The sequence below is a fragment of the Callithrix jacchus genome, chromosome 12, assembly GCF_049354715.1.
Source record: "Callithrix jacchus isolate 240 chromosome 12, calJac240_pri, whole genome shotgun sequence".
NCBI classification, from domain to species: Eukaryota; Metazoa; Chordata; class Mammalia; order Primates; family Cebidae; genus Callithrix; species Callithrix jacchus.
The window spans coordinates 116,051,547-116,073,905 of NC_133513.1; the positions used below are offsets into that span (position 1 = coordinate 116,051,547).

The 22,359-nt window shown below is 42.9% G+C and overlaps 1 protein-coding gene across 1 annotated transcript; it reads left to right on the forward strand.

Annotated features, from left to right (window-relative positions):
* The first annotated feature begins 12,679 nt into the window (after nucleotides 1-12,679).
* Nucleotides 12,680-19,362, forward strand: SPADH (spermadhesin family member). Its single transcript, XM_008978839.4, has 4 exons — nucleotides 12,680-12,749; nucleotides 15,587-15,616; nucleotides 16,725-16,860; nucleotides 18,799-19,362. The coding sequence occupies exons 1-4, from the start codon at nucleotides 12,704-12,706 to the stop codon at nucleotides 18,998-19,000; spliced, it is 414 nt and encodes a 137-aa protein (XP_008977087.1). The 5' UTR covers nucleotides 12,680-12,703; the 3' UTR covers nucleotides 19,001-19,362.
* Nucleotides 19,363-22,359: the final 2,997 nt, after the last annotated feature.

The following is a 22,359-nucleotide window of genomic DNA, read 5'->3' on the forward strand; positions in this document are numbered from 1 at the left end:
GCATACACTGTTTGTGGGAGCCTCACACTCTGGGTATCTTTGCTGTCTGCTGTTCCCGAGGGCTGGGAAGTCAGGAGGATGAACAAGGATATGGGCCCTGGGAATGGCACAGCCCCTCATGTCCTGGAGCAGCCCTGAGGTTCCCTGATGTCCTTTCCTTCTGTTTTCAGAGCCTGGGGAATGTGGGGGCCCCTTCGTGCATGCTTCAGGGCTGGTTCGTCAGCTCCCTTTGGAACAACTTTCCCTGTATCTGGACCATCCTAGTGAAGCCAACTGAGTGAGCCTTGTTGGCACTTCCTGCACCCAAGCGAGTGCTCAGGATGGGAGTTGTCTTTGCTGAAGGTGTTACAGTTTTCTAGGATGGAGTCCACCTTGACCTCTTCTACTTCATCTTCCACTCATCTAAGGCAGCAGGCCTGTAAAATAAAACTGAATTCACTTTCAGACCCTGCTAATAACTCCCTACTTGTTTCCTGTTTCTAGGCAAGTTTCTCATCGTAGCATGGCTTCTCAAAATCCTGCACAGCCTGGCTTCTACACCTGTCCTCCCTTCTCATTTTTTTCTCCTCTGGAAGCCTCTCTCTGTGCCAGGCATAACTCATGGAGATGTCTGGAAACACTGACTGTTTGGCAGAGCCAAGTTTTCACTCACACCGTCCCCTCTGCCCGGAACATATCTTTCTTCCCCATCTGACTCATCTGCCCTCCTCTGAGGGTCCTCTATTAATGTTTCCTGATGCATCTTGAGGGCTACCTCTTCCATGCCACCTTTTTGAACTCCTCAGGTCAATGCATCTCTCTCTCCCTCTGCCCCATCAGTCACTCCATGAAAGTCTATAGTGGATTTTAGCATTAAATGTTATTAGCATTTTTATTTTTGTCTGCCACTTTGGAAACTCTAACTCTGGGTTCAAGCCATATTTCCTAAATGAATGAACTTCTGAATAATATGATAAGATCACGGAAGCCATTAGCAACCTAGCAATAAGTTACTGCCCTGCTATCAGGGCCATCATCATGGAGTTTAATGTAGGAGTTACATTTCCATCAACTCCAGACAAAGCTAAGCACAGGCCATAGTGACGGATGAGACAGGTGATGAAATCTGTGTGACTAAGGGCTCTAGCCTCTCCGGATGTGGGTGGTGTCAGGATCCCCACTAAGTTACTCAGGGACTTTCCAGGATGAAGGACACCTTGGAAATGGCTCTTACAAAAACAGCACTACAACTCTGTACCCAAACTTTGCTTTCGTAAGTCAGAAAATAGTGGTATTATATTAATCATATAATAGAGTTTAAGGAAAATCTAACAATTTCTAACAAGCCAATTCCATAACTGTAGTGCAATTAAATGATAAATAACTAATACCATGATCAAATTATTCATAAGCGTAAAAATAAAACCCAAAATAATTCATAAGTATAAAAGAAAATTGTAATAGAAATTATTGAACATTTTGAAATAATGATGGTGAATATGGCACATATCAAATTTTGTGAGATGCAGCTAAAGTGGCATTTAGAGGTAAATATATAGCCTTAAATTTTATTTACTTATAAACAAAAAGTAAAAAGTGAGTGTTAAGGTTTTAGTAATGTTAATCTAAGGAAACATATCAGAGAAGACCAACAAAACCAAAATCTGTGTGTTTTATTTTGAAGCTAGTAAGAGACAAACCACTATTAAGACTGATCAGATAAAAAAGAAGGGGAAATGTATACAGACCCTATATTGTATACAAAAATAACCCTACATATACAGAAGACATCTTACAAACAATGTGAATAGGCCTACAATCAAAAGGAGGGTGGTTTTTTGCCCGACCCAGCTTTCAGCTTAGGTTTTTTTTTTTTTTTTCCTTTTGGCAGAGTAAACTGGTGTGCAGAGTTTTTATTTTCTTTCACATTTCTCTCTTCCTTTACTTTTAAAACCTTTTGGAGAGAGCATTTTAAAAGAAATGTGTCTCTGGTTTTGGGTTTTCTCATGGCTAGGACAGTTTATTCCTAGGTGGATAGGTCCTATGTTGTTAGAAAAGCTCATTTTTAGCAGGTTGTGAAGTCTTGTGTCCTGGGAAGAAACAAATAGGGGGAAGAAGAGAAAAAAAGAGGAATTAAAGGAGAAAATAATATATAACAAAAAAAGGGAGAACAATCCTGGAAATCTGATATGAAGCATGTTACTCTGAACTCCATACATCACTGGGCAGGTGTAAAAATGATTTCTGTATATTAAAAGGTTGCAGTTATTTTCTTTTGAAGTTTGTTGTCTAGCTTCAGTTTGCAAGGCTTTAAGAAAACACAGTTTAAATTTTAGCAATTTCAAATCAGTAAAAATTTAAAAAAAGAAAATAAAGAAGAAAAAGCATTTTAAACATTATTTTGGAGACATGTAGGCAGAAAAGGTTTTAGGACTCAGTTCAAATTGTAGAAAATAAAAATTGGTAAACTGGACAAGGCTGGACATTAATAATAAGTATATTATAGTTTATTTTGAAACATAATTTTTTTCTTTCAATTCCCCAGTTTTATTAAAGACAAAATTATAGTAGAACCAATTTATTTGCAAAGTAAGTTTTAATCTTGGCTTGATTATTTGCATAAAGTGCAACAAGAATAATTATTTGCCATATATGCTCTCTCCCTCTCTTTTTTAAAAAGTAGCTTTGCTGGAACCTTTTCCATAAGGAATCTAAGATCAGACCTTTTAAAAAGTCTCTATCCCAGGCCAGGTGTGGTTACTCATGCCTGTAATACTAACACTTTGGGAGGCTGAGGTGGGCAGATCACTTGAGGTCAGGAGTTGGAGACCAGTCTGGTCAACATGGTGAAATCCTATCTCTACTAAAAACAAAAATTAGTTGAGTGTGGTGGCACACACCTGTGATCCCAGCTACTTGGGAGGCTGAGGCAGGAGAATTGTTTGAACCCAGGAGGCAGAGGTTGCAGTGAGCCGAGATCATGCCATTGCACTGCAGCCTAGGTGACAAGAGCAAAACTCTGTATCAAAAAAACTAAATAAATAAAAAGAAAAATAAAAAGCCTCTAGCCTAGCCAAGGATTTATTTGTGCCTGAGATACCTGTATGAATTTGGTGAATTCCTTTCTTCAAGGTCTCAAGAAAACTTGAAGTGCCTTGGCCTGTCAGAAAGTGATATTCTTAACACTGGTCAGGACCCTGTAAAGGATAAGACATGAAGTCAGTTTTTCTAAGGGGCTTTTATTGGCTCTATAGGTCAGCTCATTTTCTCGAGGCAGTCTAAAAATATGTAATTCCAGTCAAGCCTTGGTAAAATAACCAGGTCTTCAATTATGCCCTGTTATAAAAAAAGATTCTTACTGAACTTGAGCAAATAATTATATTGCCATAAATTAAGTATACTCACAAATAGTTTACAAATTTTGGAGAAATTAGCTAGAGAAAAAAGAATTATGTTTTAAATTTTGCTCACTAGAGTATACTTTACTCAATTGTTAAAAGCTGTAAATAGCTTAAAAGAAGATAAAATTTTCTTGACAGAAAAAGTAAAAAGAATCCACAAATGTTTTAAACAAAAAGTCATAAAACATTATTTCAGTCTTTTATTAGTTCAGTTCCATGCATTTAACTCCTTTTTTGCTTGATATTGGATCAAAAATCCTCATGAATAATACATCAGCTCTCCATGAGAGTCCTAGAAGATTTTCTCTCTGTTTCAATGGCATGATCTCTAAAGTTATCAGAAGCCTACATTTAAGAGTACTCCTCAGAGTTCTATTGCTGATTTTATACTGACCTATACAAGGATCAAAGTAAAACAATAATTGTGGATAACAGAAGTGTTGAAACAGCCATGGCTAAAGACACAATTGACAAGGAAATTTGGTTATTTCTGTAATATAACACTTTTATATAATAGTCATAATTATTACTAATAACATATACGAACACATAGCAGAATTGGGAATCTCACACACTTTTGGAACACGTATAAAAATGTAATCTAAAGAAGGTTAAATACCATTTCATATTTAACAGTGCTTCCTGTTTGATTTTATTAGACCAGTAAGCAGAATATGCTTTGTTTGGACTTCAGGGGACCTAATATCAAAAAATTTATGAGGTCGAAAAGACTGAATTTAGAATTTGATTTTGGAAAGTCTCAAATATCAAAAATTTACAACACTTCATATCACAAAATAGAATCACAGGTCATTAAAAAATAAATAATTCATTTAGCCAAAGTCATAACTCAGAGTCTAATAATGTAAAAAAAGCTTCATTCTTTGAGAGACAAGACTTAATTTTTCCAAACAATAAATTCTTAGGAAGACAGCAAGAGGCCAGTCAAATCTTTCGTTCAATTTTTATAAGCAATCTGTTAAAGTTTAATCATCTTGATCATAAGATAAAATTTTCATAAACCTTTTTGTAAACTTACATAATTTTTAAAATTAAAAAGTGAGTTAATGCTTCAAGAAAACATTGTTAATTTGACATAGGGGCCTAGATGCTGGTCTTGCATCAATGTGCCTTTGATATTAATGTCTAATATATAGAGAAATTCTGAACTAATTTTCTCTCTCATGTTTACCTAAAAAACTTAAGGTTAAATAATTTTTTTTTGCCAATAACTCAGAATATAGCTGTTTTTATTAAACCAATAATATTAAATGCCTTAAAATTCCTTATTTACGAAAAAAAATTACAAAACAGTTATTCTGTCCAAGCATAGTGGCTCATGCCTGTAATCCCAGCACTTTGGGAGGCCAAGGCAGGCAGATCACGAGGTCAGGAATTCAAGACCAGACTGACCAACATGATGAAACCCCATCTTTACTAAAAAATTCAAAAATTAGCTGGGCATGGTGGCTCATGCCTGTAATCCCAGCTATTTGTGAGGCTGAGGTAGGAGAATTGCTTGAACTGGGACCTAGGAGGTGAAGGTTGCAGTGAGCTGAGATCGAGCCACTGCCCTCCAGAATGGGCTACAGAGTGAGACTCCATCCTGAAACAAAACCAAACGATCACTTTGTTTTGGGCTGGGCTTATAGTTTTATATCCTTTATGCCAAATTTTGACATCTTACAGTATCTAGTAGAGATTTTAACTATAAAGCTGCTTAATTAATAAGTAAAAACAATAAGGTATGCTGGTAATTCTGAAGACGTCTCTAATTTCACCAGTAATTTTAAAGCCAGCTTACTTATTAATGATTTACTCAAGTCACATGAACCTGAAGAGAAGTTGGGCTTATGGCTTATTTCCTTAATTTATGAGTACTCCTTTATTTTAAAGCCAGTTTAGTACCTTCTGGCCACAACACATAAATGAACAGATGTATGCACACATAAATACATCTAAGCACACACAGACACTCATACAGAGATCCTATAGCTTTTACTTTGGAACTCTAGCCAAGAGATATCAACACAAACTCACCAGTGTATTGAAATGGTTGGATGAAAGCAGCATTTTTTATCTTAACCCCAGTAGAATGGTCCTCTATACTAGGAAAAAATACTGTTTTTTAAGCAAATACCATATGCTTATGTTTTTGTTTAACCAAAACACATCTTATTCTCCTACTTCTCTAACTCTTTGTAACTCTAATTCCCAGTGAAAATCCTAGAATTGCTTAATTTAACATGACTTTAAGATTTCAAATCACTGCAGAGCATTTTGAGACTAAATTGACCAAATTAATCTTACGAAAGATTGCTAAAATCGTGTGACCTGAAAAGCCTCGGAACTAGTTTTCGTTAGTCTGATAAACACTGACTTTTCTTTAAGACAATTGGTCAGAGCCCTTCCATATAACTTGGTCGTAAAATATTACTTCCCCATGACACATATAATTATATAGATGGACACAGACAGAGGCAGATCTTATACATTTTAGATTTTTCATTTGTGTGTTTTCAAAATTTTTCTGTCCCCTACTTTATTAATCTCCTGATGATCTGTTCCATGTCCAAAATAATTTTTAACTAAGCAACTCTAAATGTACATTTCCAAAGACATGACTTCAGTCAAACAGGTTACAAAATGTACTTCTCAAAGGCACAGACTTAGATCTAAACACAGTCAAGGTCTGTTACGTAAACTTTAAGCTATTATCTTTCCCCTAAAGTACCTAGTGGTACAGATGCAGAGACAGAGATGCCCTTACAAAATAAAGAATTCCTTTAATGATGTAAATTTTCTTTAGAAAATGTTTTATTAAAGTAACTTAATTTGATAGGCGGTCTTTTAACTGAGCTTAATTGGATTACTGGCTTTAGGATAGAGTTCTTTAAGGAATGGGGCCAAGAAAGCATGCAGTTTTTAAGGACTAAACCACAATTTTCTTAACCAAATGTGTGAAGAAAGGAGTACCTCCCTGTAGTAATGACCATTTCTTGTCAACTGTCCTCAGCCACCCCTAAAATTGTAGCTGTTGTCCACCATTACACACACTAAAGTCAGATCTTCTCACAGTACAAGGTAATCTCTAGTACCCCCAAAAGCCAAAGAAACCAGATAATGAAATACAAAAAAGAAGAGCTTTAGACCTGAGAAGAATCTGTCCATGCTGTCGAAATTCCACAAAGAAAGAAGTACACCCCTAAAAGGAGTGAGTGGTGTCTTTATTCCGAGTTCTTTAAGGATCCAAACTATTAGACGCCTTTTCTAGATTGTTTTCTTCACTTGGTACTGAAGATGGTGGAAGAAAAATAAGTGAAAGAACAAATTTTAAGAAAGAAAGCGTAATATTCCATGGTGTATGTATGCCACATTTTCCCTGTCCAGTCTATCATCGATGGGCATTTGGGTTGGTTCCAGGTCTTTGCTATGTAAACAGTGCTGCAATGAACATTCGTGTGCATGTGTCCTTATAGTAGAATGATTTATCATCCTTTGGATATATACCCAGTAATGGGATTGCTGGGTCAAATGGAATTTCTATTTCTAGGTCCTTGAGGAATCGCCACACTGTCTTCCACAATGGTTGAACTAATTTACACTCCCACCAGCAGTGTAAAAGTGTTCCTATTTCTCCACATCCTCTCCAGCATCTGTTGTCTCCAGATTTTTTAATGATCACCATTCTAACTGGTGTGAGATGGTATCTCAATGTAGTTTTGATTTGCATTTCTCTAGTGACCAGTGATGATGAGCATTTTCTCATATGTTTGTTGGCCTCATGTGTGTCTTTTGAGGAAGGCAGCAAATCACACTGCCACATGTGTACCTATGCAACTATCTTGCATGTTCTTCACATGTACCCCAAAACTTAAAATTCAATAACAAAAAAAGAAAGGAAGTGAACAGAGAAACCAAGCTCCTGTATTTTGCTTTTGTTTTTGCAGCTGTGTGGGATTTTAGCCAATTCAGAGGACTCATTCTCCGTAATTTAGAATTCTTATCTGGATTTGACTAAGTCCAGTACAGTTGGTCAAATCCAATGGGAGAAAGACCAAAAGAACTACAACAAATCAAAACTATGATTATTCTTGTTATTCATATAGTGGTATTTTTTGGATGGTGGAGGCTATTTGGAGAGTTTGGTGAGGCAGTAAACGGAAGCAGCCAATATAGATATGCCCCTCAGGACCTCTGAGAAGTTGACAGAGTCAGCATTTAGTCAAAGGGACCCTGAAGGTTTCTATGTCACCACCGGCCACACTGAATGCTCTACTGGTAAGGAGAAATTAAGACCAGCTGGTTATCAGTCTTAACTTTTAGTCATTAAGGAGAATTTCAACACAGTATCCCAAATCAGCTACTTACCTAGGAATGGGGCCCAGGCTGAAGATTGCTCTCTACCATCTTAGAAACAGGAAAAACTCAAACTCACATTCTCTGTTGCAAGGAAGCTGAATTTCCTGCCTTTCAATGTCAGGGAAAGCGGGAAAACTTGCCTTCCTCGTTGGAAGCAAGTAAAACTCCAGAGAAGGAGTTGTGCAGCAAAATAAAACTTAGATCTCAACCAGTTTTGGGGAGATCCAGGATCCTCTGGAGTAGAGAAGCTCCCAGGCCTCAGCAAATTGTCCTATTGGTTTGCGCAATAAAGATAGCCCAAGCTGGTACCAAGCACCGTAGGAGATTCATCAAAGAATCCACTTAGTCTCTTCAGTTGGTCACCAATTTGTAAACCAAAATGTATCTGAGACAGGCCTCAGTTGATTTAAAAGTTTATTTTGCCAAGGTTAAGGACATGCCCAGAAATTAAAACAAAACAAAAACACACACACAGAATCACAGTAACAGCTTGTGGTCCCAAGATGATTTTGAGTGCTTCAATCCTTAAAGGGGAAAAGATGGCTAGAAGGGAAAGAGTTGGGGTGTGGTCACCCGCAGGTCTATGCTGTGATACTGGGGCTGAAAGGCACAGGGTTAGGCAACCTCTCTTGCATCTCCATTCCTGTGTTTCTTTGTGCTGAATTTTTTCCTTCCCAATCAATAATCTTGACTCAATTACTTTCAAAGTATTTTCAAAGAGTATATATATATAATCTTTCAAAAACTGTATATATATGTTTTTAAAGTCTTAAGAAACAAGGATGAGGACCAATTTGGGTCACATAATCAAGTCTGCATTAGTCATTGATGCAGTGACTTATCTATATATTTTAAATCTTAAAAAAGGGAAAAGGAGCTGGGCTTGAGGTCAGTTGCTTCCAGGACACATTGGGTATGCTGGGTGGGAAAAAGTTGGGGTTCTTTGTTTCCAACTGGGAAACCATGCTAGGGAGACAACACACAAAATGCCCATCAGACCCTGAAACTCTTCTTGGTAAAATAAGAGCAAGGGTGCTGGGGAGGCAGATGATGGCTGACCTGGAACTGTGGAGAGGAGACCAGCTGGACAGTTCTGACATTGCTTATGGCAGTCAGTCACAGGGGGTCTTTGAACAAGGTGCAGAGAATTGCTAACCTCTCCTGCAGAAGCAGAGGACAGGTCTGAGTGCAGCAGGCTATGAGAGAAGAGCATACAAAGGGAAATAGATGAATCCACTTAAGGCTATGTGGGAGCAAGGGAAGACCTGGGAGGATAAAAATCTGAGGGATGCAAATCCTCAGAAGCTGATGCTAACCCAAATCTTTCCTCCAAGCGGACATCGGGTCTTGGGGTACCTAAGACTTTGGTTTCCAGGGTCCTCCAGGAAAGATACTAGGTCTTTGTCCCTTCAGGCAGCCACAGCCATGGGAGGACACTGCTGGGAGACACATAGCCATCCTGACCCATTGGAGCCCATGACGGGATCCAGAGTATTTGCAAATAGTATATATATGTATTCATAATCTTAAAAAAGGGAAAAGGAGCAAGTAGGGGATAGTCAATCATGAGTTTGTCTCACACTCAGTGAATCGGTATTTTACATAAGATAAGGAGAACATACAGTAACTACCTGTGGAGATATTTAATCTTTCATCTGTAGCTCTCTGCTTAGGAACAAAAGGAAAGGCAGCTTCTTGCATGACTCAGCTTTTGGCTTAGTTTTCTCTTTCCTTTTGGCATAGTAAATTGGAGTTTTGAGTTTTTGATTTTCCTTTCACGAAAGATAGACAGATAACAAATAAGCATAGAGAAAGATACTGCCAAATGAATATGGAGTCTTAGCTGTAGTTACCAACGTACGGGCTTGGAGTTGAGCCATGGCCTGGCTCTCCATGATTTGTGGAAGTCCTGTCAATAAAGTTACTTTACGCAATAACTACCATTTCATGTAAATCTTTAGGATGGATGTTTCCCAAGCATAATATTGCATATTTCCCTCTGATGATTCTTGCAATTTAGATGGTTGTATTATCTGATGGCTGTGTCTGGCTTCTGGAGATTTTGGTGAAGTAGTAAATGGAAGCACCCAATATGTACATGTACCTCGGGGCCTCTGAGAAGTTGATGTAGTCAGCAATTTGTCAAATCCTGGATGTTTCTGTGGCATGACCTGCCCAAGCTGTTTGAAGTCTCCAAAATGAGGTGCTGTGGCAGGTCTGCTCAGCCTGGGGGACTCTAGCAGGTGACGGATGGTTCTCATTCTTCTGAGACTCTCTAAAGAGCAAGCACATTAATTTCTGGTTTTCAGGGGGCCTTGTAGAGCTTAGGATGTTTTCAGCTATAGGCATAGAAACCTCATTTCAAATTGGCTTAAACAACAAGGACAGGAATTGACACCTGAGTCTGGACGTGCAGAGGCTTTGGGGCTGACGTCACCAGCAGCTCTGGAGTGGCCTTTCCTCTGCAGCTCTGCGAGTTGGCTTCATCCTCATCCTGGTAGCAAGTGGGGAGCAGCCACATCCACCTCCCTCTGTGTCACACTTTCCTTTGAAACCATTGGACCAATTTGGGTCACATACTCAAGTCTGTATCAGTGACTGATGCAGAGGGTGAGCCTTCTTGTCACCATCCATGCCACCTTCCTACTCTACTCAGGCTAGCTTTTGGAGCTGTGCTTGGGGTCAGTTGCCTCCAGGACACATTGGGCATGCTGGGTGGAAATAGATACCTGGAAATAGTTGGGGTTCTTTGTTTTCAAGTGGGAAACCATGCTAGAGAGACAACACACGAAATGCCCATCAGACCCTGAAACTCTTTTTGGTAAAGGCAAAGCAAGGGTGCTGGGGAGGCAGGTGATGGCTGACCTGGACCATGGAGAGGAGACCAGTTGGACAGTTCTGACACTGTGTATGGCAGTCGTTCATGGGGGTCTTCGAATAAGGTGCAGAAAATTACTAACCTCTCCTGCAGAACAGAGGACAGGTCTGAGTGTAGCAGGCTATGAGAGAAGAGCATACAAAGGGAAATAGACAAACCCACTTAGGGCTATGTTGGAGCAAAGGAAGACCGGGGAGGATAAAGATCTGAGGGATGCAAATCCTCAGAAGCTGGTGCTAACCCAAATCTTTCCTCCAAGCGGGCATCGGGTCTTGGGGTACCTAAGACTTTGGTTTCCAGGGGCCTCCAGGAAAGATACTAGGTCTTCGTTCCTTCAGGCAGCCACAGCCATGGGGGGATGATGCTGGGGGTCACATAGCCATCCTGACCCATTGGACCATGGCAAGATCCTCAGGCTGGGGTACAAGAAAAAGAACACATCCTCTCCATGGGCTCCTGCATTTGCTCCATCTGGGCATTCACACCCAATGGCAGGGAGCTTTGTCCTCTTCCCAGCCCAGGGTAGGAATAGGGTGAATGAGGGGTCATGGGACAGGGTATGTGGAGTAGGAGGAGGAAGGAGAACTGTGAGGAAGTACTAAAATTTACCTTGGTAATACCTGCAGGCTTAACACTAAAACAGCCTCTTGCAGTGATTGTGAGCAGAGAGAAAACTTACCCACTTTTTTTCTCCCTCCATTCCTCAGCTGGGATGCGCCAAGTGTCTAGATGGCTCCTAACCCAGCAGCGTCACCCCGTTCTACTTGAGTTGTGAAGCTCCTTCACAATGTGAACCCATCAGGACCTGTTCAAATAAAGTTGTGGGAAGGAAAGGCCAAGGGCGGCTTCTGTGATCCTTAAGAAGGGTGATGCAATACAAGATTGTCCTGAAGATATGAACAGGCATTTCTGAAAGAGCCGCTGTGGGGGTAGAGGCATTGAAAGGATGCCAGCCCCACTCGACTCCAGGGAAATGCATTTTATAACATTAGGTATTATTCTGATCGTATTTGATTAGAAGACATATTGAAAGATATGACAAAATCAGGAGTTGGTTAGAGTTCAGGAAAATGGGTCCTCACGAAGTCCTGGTTGTTGTATAAATTGGTAACAGTGTTTGTTTGGCAAATTGGCTCCCAGTCCTTCATATGGCTGAAGAAATTCCCATTATGGCTATACCAGGTTTTCTTCATCTGTTTATCAGCTCATATTAGATTGTGTCCCCTCTTTCATTAATTGAGTAATGCTTCTATTTATATCCAGACATATGCTGTTAATTCTCCTTAGTATAGAACTAGTGGAATTGCTAGAGCATCAGGGAACTCTGTGTAATCTCAAAAGAAATTGCCAGCCCGTTTTCCTCAGAAACCTCTTTTAACCATGATCCTGACCCTGGGACTGAGCCATGTGACTCCTTGTATGACACATGTAGACACAGGTACTCATGCCATCCACCTGGACATTCCCACATGGGTGGGCCTGCCCCTGCAGTGGCCCCACTGTAGCCCACTCACACCTTGAGCCGCTCAAGGGCCTGATTTCATGCCTTTGCTCTCCAGTGACACAGAGAGGGCTGTGGGAGAGATGGGCAGTCAGGAGTTTGGGACCTCACCCTACTTCTGCCCCTGATGCCCTGTGACTTTGGGAAAGTCTCCTGGTTTTCTCTGGGTCTGGTATCTTCGGCTTTCCAAGGACCCCTGGCCTGCCTCACCTCTTGGGTATTATGAGGCTTCTGCAACACAATACAGCTGCAAGTGCTACCAGTTAGCCCAAAGAAAGAGGGCTGCCCAGGTAGGAGATCACAAATTGAGACCAGCTTGTGGTGCTTCCCCTGAGCCTGCCTGGAGAGGAAAGGAATGCCTGGCCATTGTATCTCTGCCTAGGTGAAACCTGGAACCTGGCTGAGAAAGATCAGTGTTGATTAGCATCTAGCCACACCTCCCTCCTCCCTCTCTAGACCACTCTGTGATCCTACAGCTTGGCCAATCTTGGCTCCAGGTGGGAGGGAGATCAGATTTCACAGGTGTTTCTATATAACCAGAGCTGAGCTCATTCCTGAGGTTGGTGCCAGGCCCTGCTGAGGATGAGGCTGGCCAGAGCCTTTGCTTGGGCACTGCTGTGCAGTACAGGTAACATGTGTCCCCATACCCTTTCTCCTGGGCCTTGCACTATTTTCCTTTTCAGCTGCAGAGATTTTTTAAAAATTTGCTTATTGCCAAGGAAGAAGCCCATGGCTGAAATGTTTCACTTTCCCCTTAGTGCTGGTGGAGGAAGAGACAAATGGGAAAGTATCTAAGTCACTGTGCTGATGCCATCGTGGTTTTTAAACATTTCTGGGTTCCTGAATTCCGTCTTGATGTGTTTGGTGACCTTCCTTCCTGCCTTAAGCAACTTATGCTAAGACTCTGCAAGGCTCACCTAGAAGCAGTTGAGAGAATTGCTTTGGAGGTTTTCCAGGTGGTCTGACTGAAGGGGTGTATTGGTGAGGGTGCATGAAATGTGACTGGCGTCTTCTGAGGGGGTAGCTGTGGCCCCAGGGGGTGCCCACGTCAGGAGGGAGCTCTGCACCTGCCCAGTGGGTTGTCACATGGCAGCTGCAGCAACTTCAGAAGCAGCAGTAATCAGCAGCTCCCAACACTGGCTGGAAATGCCTGAAAGTGGGGGAGTCACTTGCCCTCTAGAGGGCTGGGCCCTGGGAATTGCGTCAAATGCACAAGGATTGGCCAACTGATTTTAAATGCAGACAGAAAAGCAAGAGGGTATCAATTTCTTCAGGGAGAGCTCTGTCTCTGCCTCTTTCCCCTGGCTCTCTGTTTCCCTCATTCTCCCCATGTTCTTTCTTTGTATCCTCCTCTTCGTCTCCCCTTTCCTTCCTGACCTTGTTTCCCACTCTCCTCACTTCTCTCTCTTCTCTTGCGCTTGCCCAGCCTTTCTAGCCTTGCCCATTTCTCCTGTGCTGCTCGCCTTGCTGACTGCACACTCCTGTCAGGGGCTGCTCATCGCCAGGAGTTCTCCTCCCCTACCAGGATTCCTGCAAAGTTCAGCCTCACTGTAGGCCCCAGCTCTACATGGTCTCCTCTGGCTAAAGCTGCAGATGCTCATCTACATTTCCAACTCAGGTGCCGGCTTACAGCTTCTGTCTAAATTTGGGCTACCGTGAGGCCTTAGGGCCACTGGTCATAGGAACCCTGAGAGCCTGGTGGAAAAACTTAGTATGCTTGGCATTTGGTTTCCTTGTCCTTGGTAAAGTCAGGAGACACGAAGACAACTTGATGAAAAAGAGGCGGAGGGACTGAGCGTAAACGCAGAAACTGATGAGTGCTGTGTAGGCTTGGCCAGGTCACCCAACCTCTCCTATCCTCAGCTGTAGAATCGGGGTGTCTCAACAGGGCTGTTGTGAGGAGTTAGTGAAGGAAAGATTCCACTCAAGCAAATTGAGACAGGTTTATTACTAAAGCTCCCTGAAGTGATCATTAGCCTCATAGCCTGGGAGGTTGTATAGTCAGTGATTGTCAAGGGGCAGTTTCTTCCCCATCCCTCAAGGCCTTTACCTAAGAATCTAGATGAAAATAATTTAAGGTAGACATGGTTACAGTACAGAAATGTCACTCAATATGACAAGCACGGTCAGGATTTGCACTTGAGATCTGCTTTCTGGAGAATCATGATTTCTTCCAGAGCCAAATTGACAGAGGCCCCAGCTGTGGGGAGACTCTTCTTTGCACCCCAAAGGCTCCATATAGTCTCAGGCCCAGGAAGGACCGCTAAGATGTCCTGGTTGACTTTCTTGTCAGAATACACTGAGTTTATAGTGTAGAGCTTTCTGTAGCATCATAAGGATTGCTCATTTACTGAGTAAAGAAACATCATCTAATTTGGTAAATGCAGCAACTGTCTGGAAAGCTTTAGAGTGACAGATCAGGTGTGTGCCAGGCTACCCTGTGCTGGGTATTGGGCCATGGGATCGTGCGCCCAGTTTCATCCTATAAGGTAGTTAAAATCAAGATGCCCATTGTATAGATGAGTGACTGAGGCTTAGGGAGAGTAAAAGCTTTGTGAAAAGCCGTTCAGCTCTAGGCTGCTAGGGTGATTGACCAGGGCCGTTTGATTCTGAACACATGCGCCTGCCCACTAGGCCACCCCCTGACACGAGCCCAGTGTCATGTGCACTGTGGGATGCATGGGACTGCATGCAGGGCTCGCTTGGATCTAGGTATTTAACTCAGCTCCCTGAAGAGTGAAATTTCCATAAATAAAGACTAAGAATCTAGATGAAAATAATTCTCATCGAGATGCCATCTTACATCTTCCATCTAAATTAGGGTTACAGTGAGTTTAAGTTTTTCCACCAAGCTCTCAAGGTTCCTATGACCAGTGGCCCTAAGGCCTCAGTGTAGCCCTAATTTTGATGGAAGCTATAAGCTGGTATTTTAGTTGGAAATTCACTTAAAAATTGTAGTCAACATATTTGTTTCAAAATCAAATTAATCACCAGTTTTGTTATAGAATTTACAAGGAGAAATGTTTATATCAGAGTTAAGGTAGCAGACTTTTATTTTTTCCCAGGAAAGTGGGATTTCCTGTGACATGAGACCTTTAGCTAAAAAATCAGGAATGTCTCAGATAATTTAGGACAAGCTGACCACCCTATCAGAGCAGTCATTTCTGACTATGGCTCCAGAGTGAGACGATTGAACTTTGAGTGGAATCAGAAAAGCAAGAAGAATGCTGTGGGTGAGCTGGTTTGTGAATCTGTGAATGCTGAGAGCTGTTCCTTCCTTCCATTCTTTCTGGGTAACCCCGGGCTGCTCCCAAAAATGGGGACAGTGACGCCATCTCTTCTTCCTGCTCAGCTCCATCCCTTTGCACTAAAGCTCCTCTTCACAGTGTGGTCATTTTCCTTTCTTCTGCTTTCACCCATCAGTAAGTTCAGATTTTCATTGTTTTTTGTTTTTTTGTCTTTCAGCCACAACTGTTACAGCTCCATATGCCACAGGTAAATGCAGACAAGACTGTTTCCCTCTTTCTCTTGCCTCACACAGAGACATTGTGTTTTGGGGTTGAACTCCAAATGGATCAATGAGAAGGGCATATACCAGGGACAATTCTTGTCCAAAAGAACTTGGTATTTCTTACCTGATAATTGGATTCAGCCTTCATCATCCCTAATTCCTCCTCCCACCCTCTCAGTGCTCCCCTCATGAGCCTCCTCCCAACTCCCAGCAACACCTCCAAGCCCCAGGAAGCCTTTTCTGCTTCCACCCTCCTGTCTAACCAGCCTGCTGGGAAGGGAAGGGAGCCACCACTCCACAGAGCCTGTGTCCTTGGAGGATGGGAGCCTCCTCTCAACACTTGGAGTCTGGAGATCTGAGCAGCCAGTCTATCCTCAGTGTCAGAAAACTGCTCCTCCCTCTAACCTGCCTTCTCCATGCTGCAGTCCTTCCCTCCTCCTTCAAGCTTCTCCATGAGGATGCAGGCTGGAGGGAGGAGCAGTTTTCTTGTGATGCAGGGTGGCTTGTTGATTGATTGGTGGATTATCTAGAGCTTAACCAGTTGCTGGGCACAGGCTAAGTGCTTTAGAAACCCGAACACATTTGACCACTCAAGCAAGGTGCTCTTTTCATCCTCAGTTACACTTGCGGAGCTGGAGGCATAATTGAACCTCTAGGAGACGGATTCTCATTTGTTCAGGGATTGGGCTATTATTGGGCAGGAGCATGGCCTATTTATTATTTGTCTGACCTGCCCTAAGAAAAGATATGGAAAGAAAATGTTTGTGCTGATTTTCTGCTCACCAATCAGGCAATATGATTGGTGAGAAAGTAAATTTTAATAAGGGGAGTTAAGTTCCTCTATTTGCCACTCATCATAAATAAATTATACTTTAAAATGCATGTGGGTCCCCTCATAATCTCTGACTAGACTAAAACCAAAAAGCCCACCTTGTTTGTGGAGCCATCAGACTGGGCCATTAAGGTTACACTTTCTTCTCAAGGATGGGAGGTTTGGAGAATCTGTAATGTCAGGGGCCCAGGGAATGGCACGAGCCAATCCCGGGTCAAGAGCATCCTTGCAATGCCTGGGCCCCATTTCTCCTCTTGTAGCACCCAGTGACTGTGGGGGCCACTACACGGATGACTATGGCAAGATCATCAACTACATTGGGCCGAAAACAGAATGTGTCTGGGTCATTGAGTACAACCCTGGGGAGATACCCATGGTGGCCATTCAAGACCTCAAGTGAGTACTGGTTGTGAGTTTTCTTTGCTGATGTTGTTATTTCTAGGAAAGATTTCATCTTGACCTCTTATGGTTCACCCTCCACTCATCCATGACAGCCATTTGACACACAATTGGACTGCATTTTCACTTCCTGTTGAAAGTTTTTCACTGGCTCCTTGTTCTCCAAATAAAATTTATCTTCTTGTCATGCCTTGCACACTCTTCAGAACTGGCTTCTCTTCTCTGCTCACTTTTGATCACTTCTCCTCTCTGGTCCCCTCTCTAAGCTGAGCCACTACACTGAGTTTCCTGAACACAGCTGAGTCCAGAAGTTCCTTGCCTTTGCTCACACCTGTCCTCAGTCTGGAATGCATCCTTCAATCCCTGCCAGACTCATCTGCCCTCTGCAAAGGGTTTTCATGTTGTATTTCATGAGTTAGCTCAAGAGCAACAACCTCTATAACAATAAAACCCCCTTCCTGACTCTGCAGAGGAGGACAGGTCTTTTTCTCACAGGGGCTTACATAGTACCCCCTGGGAAGCTCTACACTGAGTTTATAGTGTAATGTTACTCTGCGTATGACTTCATTTGTGTTTACTAGGAGTCTATCTTTGGATTGCAGGTATTTTTCTTGAATGAATGAACGAATGAATGAAGTGATAAAGCCACAGAAGGCATTTCCAATGCAGTAGTGCATTGCTATCCCAGGGCACTGTTTATGGATTTCAGCATGGGAGCCACATTTCCATCAAGTCAAGACCTAGCCAATCACAGTCCACAAATGGTGGATGAGACAGATGGTGAAATCTGTGTGACCCAGAGGTCCTGACCCCTGCAGGCAGCCTATGCGTTCAGAATCCCACTAGGTTATGCAGGAGTTCTTGGGATAAAGGACGCTTAGAGACAGCTGCAACAAATACAAGGCTTAAACAATCTACCCAACCTGAGGCTCAGGGATTCAAAAAAGGATGAGTGGCCAAGGAGACCCAGATGGGGAAACAAGGAGAGAAGGAGGTTGAGGAGGAAGCTGGAATGAAACAGTTGTGCACTTCCTGTGTCATAATTTCCCCAGGGCCAGAGGGATGGACAGCTCTGGACAGTTCCCCATATTGTCCTTTTGTCCTTTTCAAAGTTGATTTTGGATCTGACTGTCCTTGGCACCAAGGAGGGACTCAGGTGGGGCCAAGAGCAAAACTAGTATAAAGTCAGCTGTGTGTATCCTGGTGGGGTGTCCCTTTGTTGTCTTGTTATACCCCAGAGAGGCTCCAGGCCTTCTCCTGTGAAACCAAGACCTGCTGGGGGCAGAGATGAGGGGTGGAGATCAGGACTGGAACAGCACAGGGAGGAGAGGGAAAGTGGGGAGGCCTCCCAGGACTGAGAGCTCCCATGTGCAGATTGTCTCTCACAGGATGGAGATAGAGACCCCTCTCCCTTCTGCCATGAGTAAGCAAGGTCATGCTTGTGCTGGGAGAGGATTCACCTCTTCCTGTGTCATCTGTCAGGAGAGGGAGCCAGAAACCAGGGAGTGGTGTTCACACACACATTTCTGGTGATTTTCATCCTGGCACAGAGGTTGCAGTTTGAGGAAACACACCACTGTGCTGGCTGCATTAACTGTTTGGGGAATTTGAAACACAACTATTACTTTGACTAAAATTCCTGGGTTGGAATCCTAGGGCCGTAGGCTGGGCTTCCTGGGAGACACAGAAACCATGAGACTGGGAAGCTGCCTGCCGCCCTGGCGGAGGGGAAGGTTTCTGGGAAGATGGAGGGGATGCTCGGGGCCCTGCCCACATTATTGAAGAACTGATGAACTTTCCTTCCCTTGTTCTTATCCTTGCACTTCTCACAAGCAAAGCTGTTGGGATCCAGTGTGGGGTCATTGGTGGAGGGAGGTGGCAGTCTAGCTGGAGGACAAATCGAAATGCTGATGTTTCCCTTTTCCTCTGACCCAGGGAACTCACCTGCGGCAAAGAGTATGTGGAAGTGCTGGATGGACCTCCAGGGTCTGAGTCCTTGGCCAGGATTTGTAGAGGCCTCACTAACTTCTATCGCTCTTCTTCCAACATTATCACCATCAAGTACTCCAGAGAACCCAGTCACCCACCCTCCTTCTTTGAAATATATTACTTTATTGACATTTGGGCACCTAAATAGGTAGGTGGGGGGAAGGGGCACCTGCTGATGCTCCCCTGCCCTGCCTGAGCCTGGTTTTGTATATGTTGGGCAGAAGGTACACCTGTAACTGCAGAAATAAGATTGAGCCACAGTTCTTTTGGACCAGTGTTGGGTGAGGGAGAGGGAATGTGACCCAGTGACCCTCCCAGAGAAACATACGGGTTCTGTCCCAGCATTTCTGTACACCCACATCTTTGAGGTTCGAAGATCAGATGTAAAAACTTTCTTTATCGTTCCTGTCCTCTTGATGTAGAAGGATGTATCTCTGAGAAGCCATCATCTTTCTCTCTACTGATTTTTCTAAGCCCTGTGGCATTTTCTAATATATTTATGCAAACGGATTCGAATCTGAACTGTATACTATAAGGAATGTATAATATACACATTCTATATGACTAATCCTAGAAAATTTATAAAGATATATGTATGTGTATATATATATACATACATACACACACATATATATACACATATATATACACACACACATATATATACACACATATATACACACACACATATATACATATACACACACACATATATATACACACACACATATATACACACACACATATATATATATACACACACATATATATACACACACACATATATATACACACATATATACACACACACATATATACACACACACACATATATATGTACACACACACATATATACACACACATATATATATACACATATATATACACATATATATGTACACACACATATATATATACACACATATATACACACACACATATACGCACACACATATATATACACACATATATACACATATATACACACACATATATACACACACACACATATATATACACACATATATACACACACATATACGCACACACATATATATACACACACATATACACACACACACATACACACACACATATATACACACACATATACACACACATATATATACACACACACATATATACATATACACACACACACATATATATACACACACACATATATACACACACACACACACACACATACACAAGACACTTGTGCCTCTTGGACTGAGGTTATACTTGATGTCTTATGAGTAACTCTCTGGACACTGAAACACACAGCACATATTCCCCAACCCTAGGAGGCTTGCATTCAATTGAGTACTGAAACCAGCTCGCACAAAAAGTCAACAGCAGCACAAGAAGCAGTGACACCCGCACCAGGCTGTGGGTGGGAACTGCAGACACTGCCAGGTCTGGGGTCTGCCCAACTGTGCTGGTCACAGCAGCCTTCCCATTGAGGTGCAGCTCAGGCCAGACTCCAGCATAAGGCAGTCTGAAAAGGCTGAAGTAGGATGTGCTGGGTACGTGCCATAAGCAGGAGAGGAGTCACCCCAGGGGGGTGGATTTAAAAACAAAGACAACAGAGAAAGATGTTCATTTCATAGTCCCTCTGAAGGCTTCAGGAAGGGCAGAGCTCACACTGGGGCCTGCACTGGGCATTTGAGTGCGTTTCAAGCACATTGCAGAAGTGACTTCTTCCTTCACTGTGGGTGAGGTCTCTCGGGGGACAGAAGAGGGCTCAGGTCTGTCTGGGTTCCAGGTGGGCCTGGGTTTTTTTTTCTAAGACACTCAGTGGGCCCCAGGGAGGGACACAGTCCTCCTTGTATGTGACTGGGGGAGAGGAGGGCCAGTGACCTTCCAGAGCTGACCTTGCAGAGTATCCCTCTACCCGTAAAGCTGGAAGGAGCATCTGGATCCTGTAAACCTCACATGAAGCAAGCATCTCCATCATGTTATCTAAGTTGTTCCAAATGTTTGTCTTGGCGCTTGAAGGATCACCTAAAACTCACTGACATGTTTGGAGAAGAAAAACAAATCCTACTTTTATTTGCTCTTTCTGGTTTTGCTAAATGTACAGATACAGAGGCACTACAGGCAGCCCTTGTCCTCTAGCTCTGGCGCACAGCACACAGCCTGGGACTTAGTGTGAACAGGTCCAGGTCTTTGAAGTTCCCAGAGCACCCTGGAGTAGAATAACATGATGGGAGCAGCCGAGTCCTGGCTTCTGTTTAGCACTCTGATGTCTTTGACTGGAAATGGTCCAGGGAGACCTCGGCCAAAAAACGGCCAAAGAAATAACAAGGTTCCTGTGTCCAATCTCCTGCTGACTGGCATGTGGCTCTAGGTCAGACTTTTCACCTCTGTCAACTATGATGTTCTCATGTATGAACTGGAGACAGAAACAACCATCAAACGTTTACTCCACACAGCCTACTCTAGGTACTACGTGAATAATTCCACACAGGGCGCTTCATTTCCTCATGACAAGGGCTCCTTGGGGTGGTAGTGCTGTTCTCAGTTTACTTTAATTTTGGGGAAATTAAGAGTTGAAAATAACTTCTCCAGAGGCACACACTGTCATGCCAGGTAGGGCTGTGACAAGGGCCATCTGACACAGGGTCCAGGCTCCTCTCACCACGTCCATCACAAGCATGAGCCACAGAGCCACATTACTCAAGGGATGCCTGTGATTGCACTCAGAGATACCGTGTGGTGGGTGCCCGAAATGATGCCTCCATGAATTAAGACGTGTCATCTCCCCTCACCTAAACATCGCATTCAAGTTTATTATTGATTTCGTTATGTAATTTACAGTAACAAAAAGTAGGAAAGATTTGGCGTGGAAAAATCTTCTCTGTTTTGCCCAAGGTCAGAGGTCTCACGGGCAAGAGATCTTCAATGATGAAGCAGCAAAAGCTATTTAAAACCAGGACAAGAACATCACCTTGGTCAAAGCAGAGTTTTCAGCCCATGGTGCCAGAGTGGGGATATGGCACTCTGAGTTGAATCGGAGAAACAAGGAGAAAGCTGTGAGTGAGCTTGTCCTTAACTGCTGAGAGCTGTTATTTCTTTCCTCCCTTTCTTCCAGGTGACCCAGGGTTGTTCCCAGGGATAGGGACAGCAATGCCACCTCCTATTCCTGTTCAGCTCTGTCCCTTTGCACTGAAGCAAGTCTTCACAGTGTGGTCTTTCCATTCTCCTGCCTTGACCCATTGGTAGCTTCCAGGTTTTCATTTTGCTTTTCTGTTTTTATGTTTATTTAGAATTCATTTATGAAAATGACAAGAAGTAAATATGAGCAATGTATTTTTACCCTTTCCCTCTTCTCACACCGGGACTATGTACATCTGAGTTGGACACCAAATGTCTCAACAGGATGTGCTGGACCATTCTCTCAGCCAAAGTAAAGTGGTACATGTATGTGAATATCAGCTTAAGCATTGCTCAAGCCCAAAACTGCCCTCTGCACACATGGTTCCCTCCCTGTGCTCTCCCAC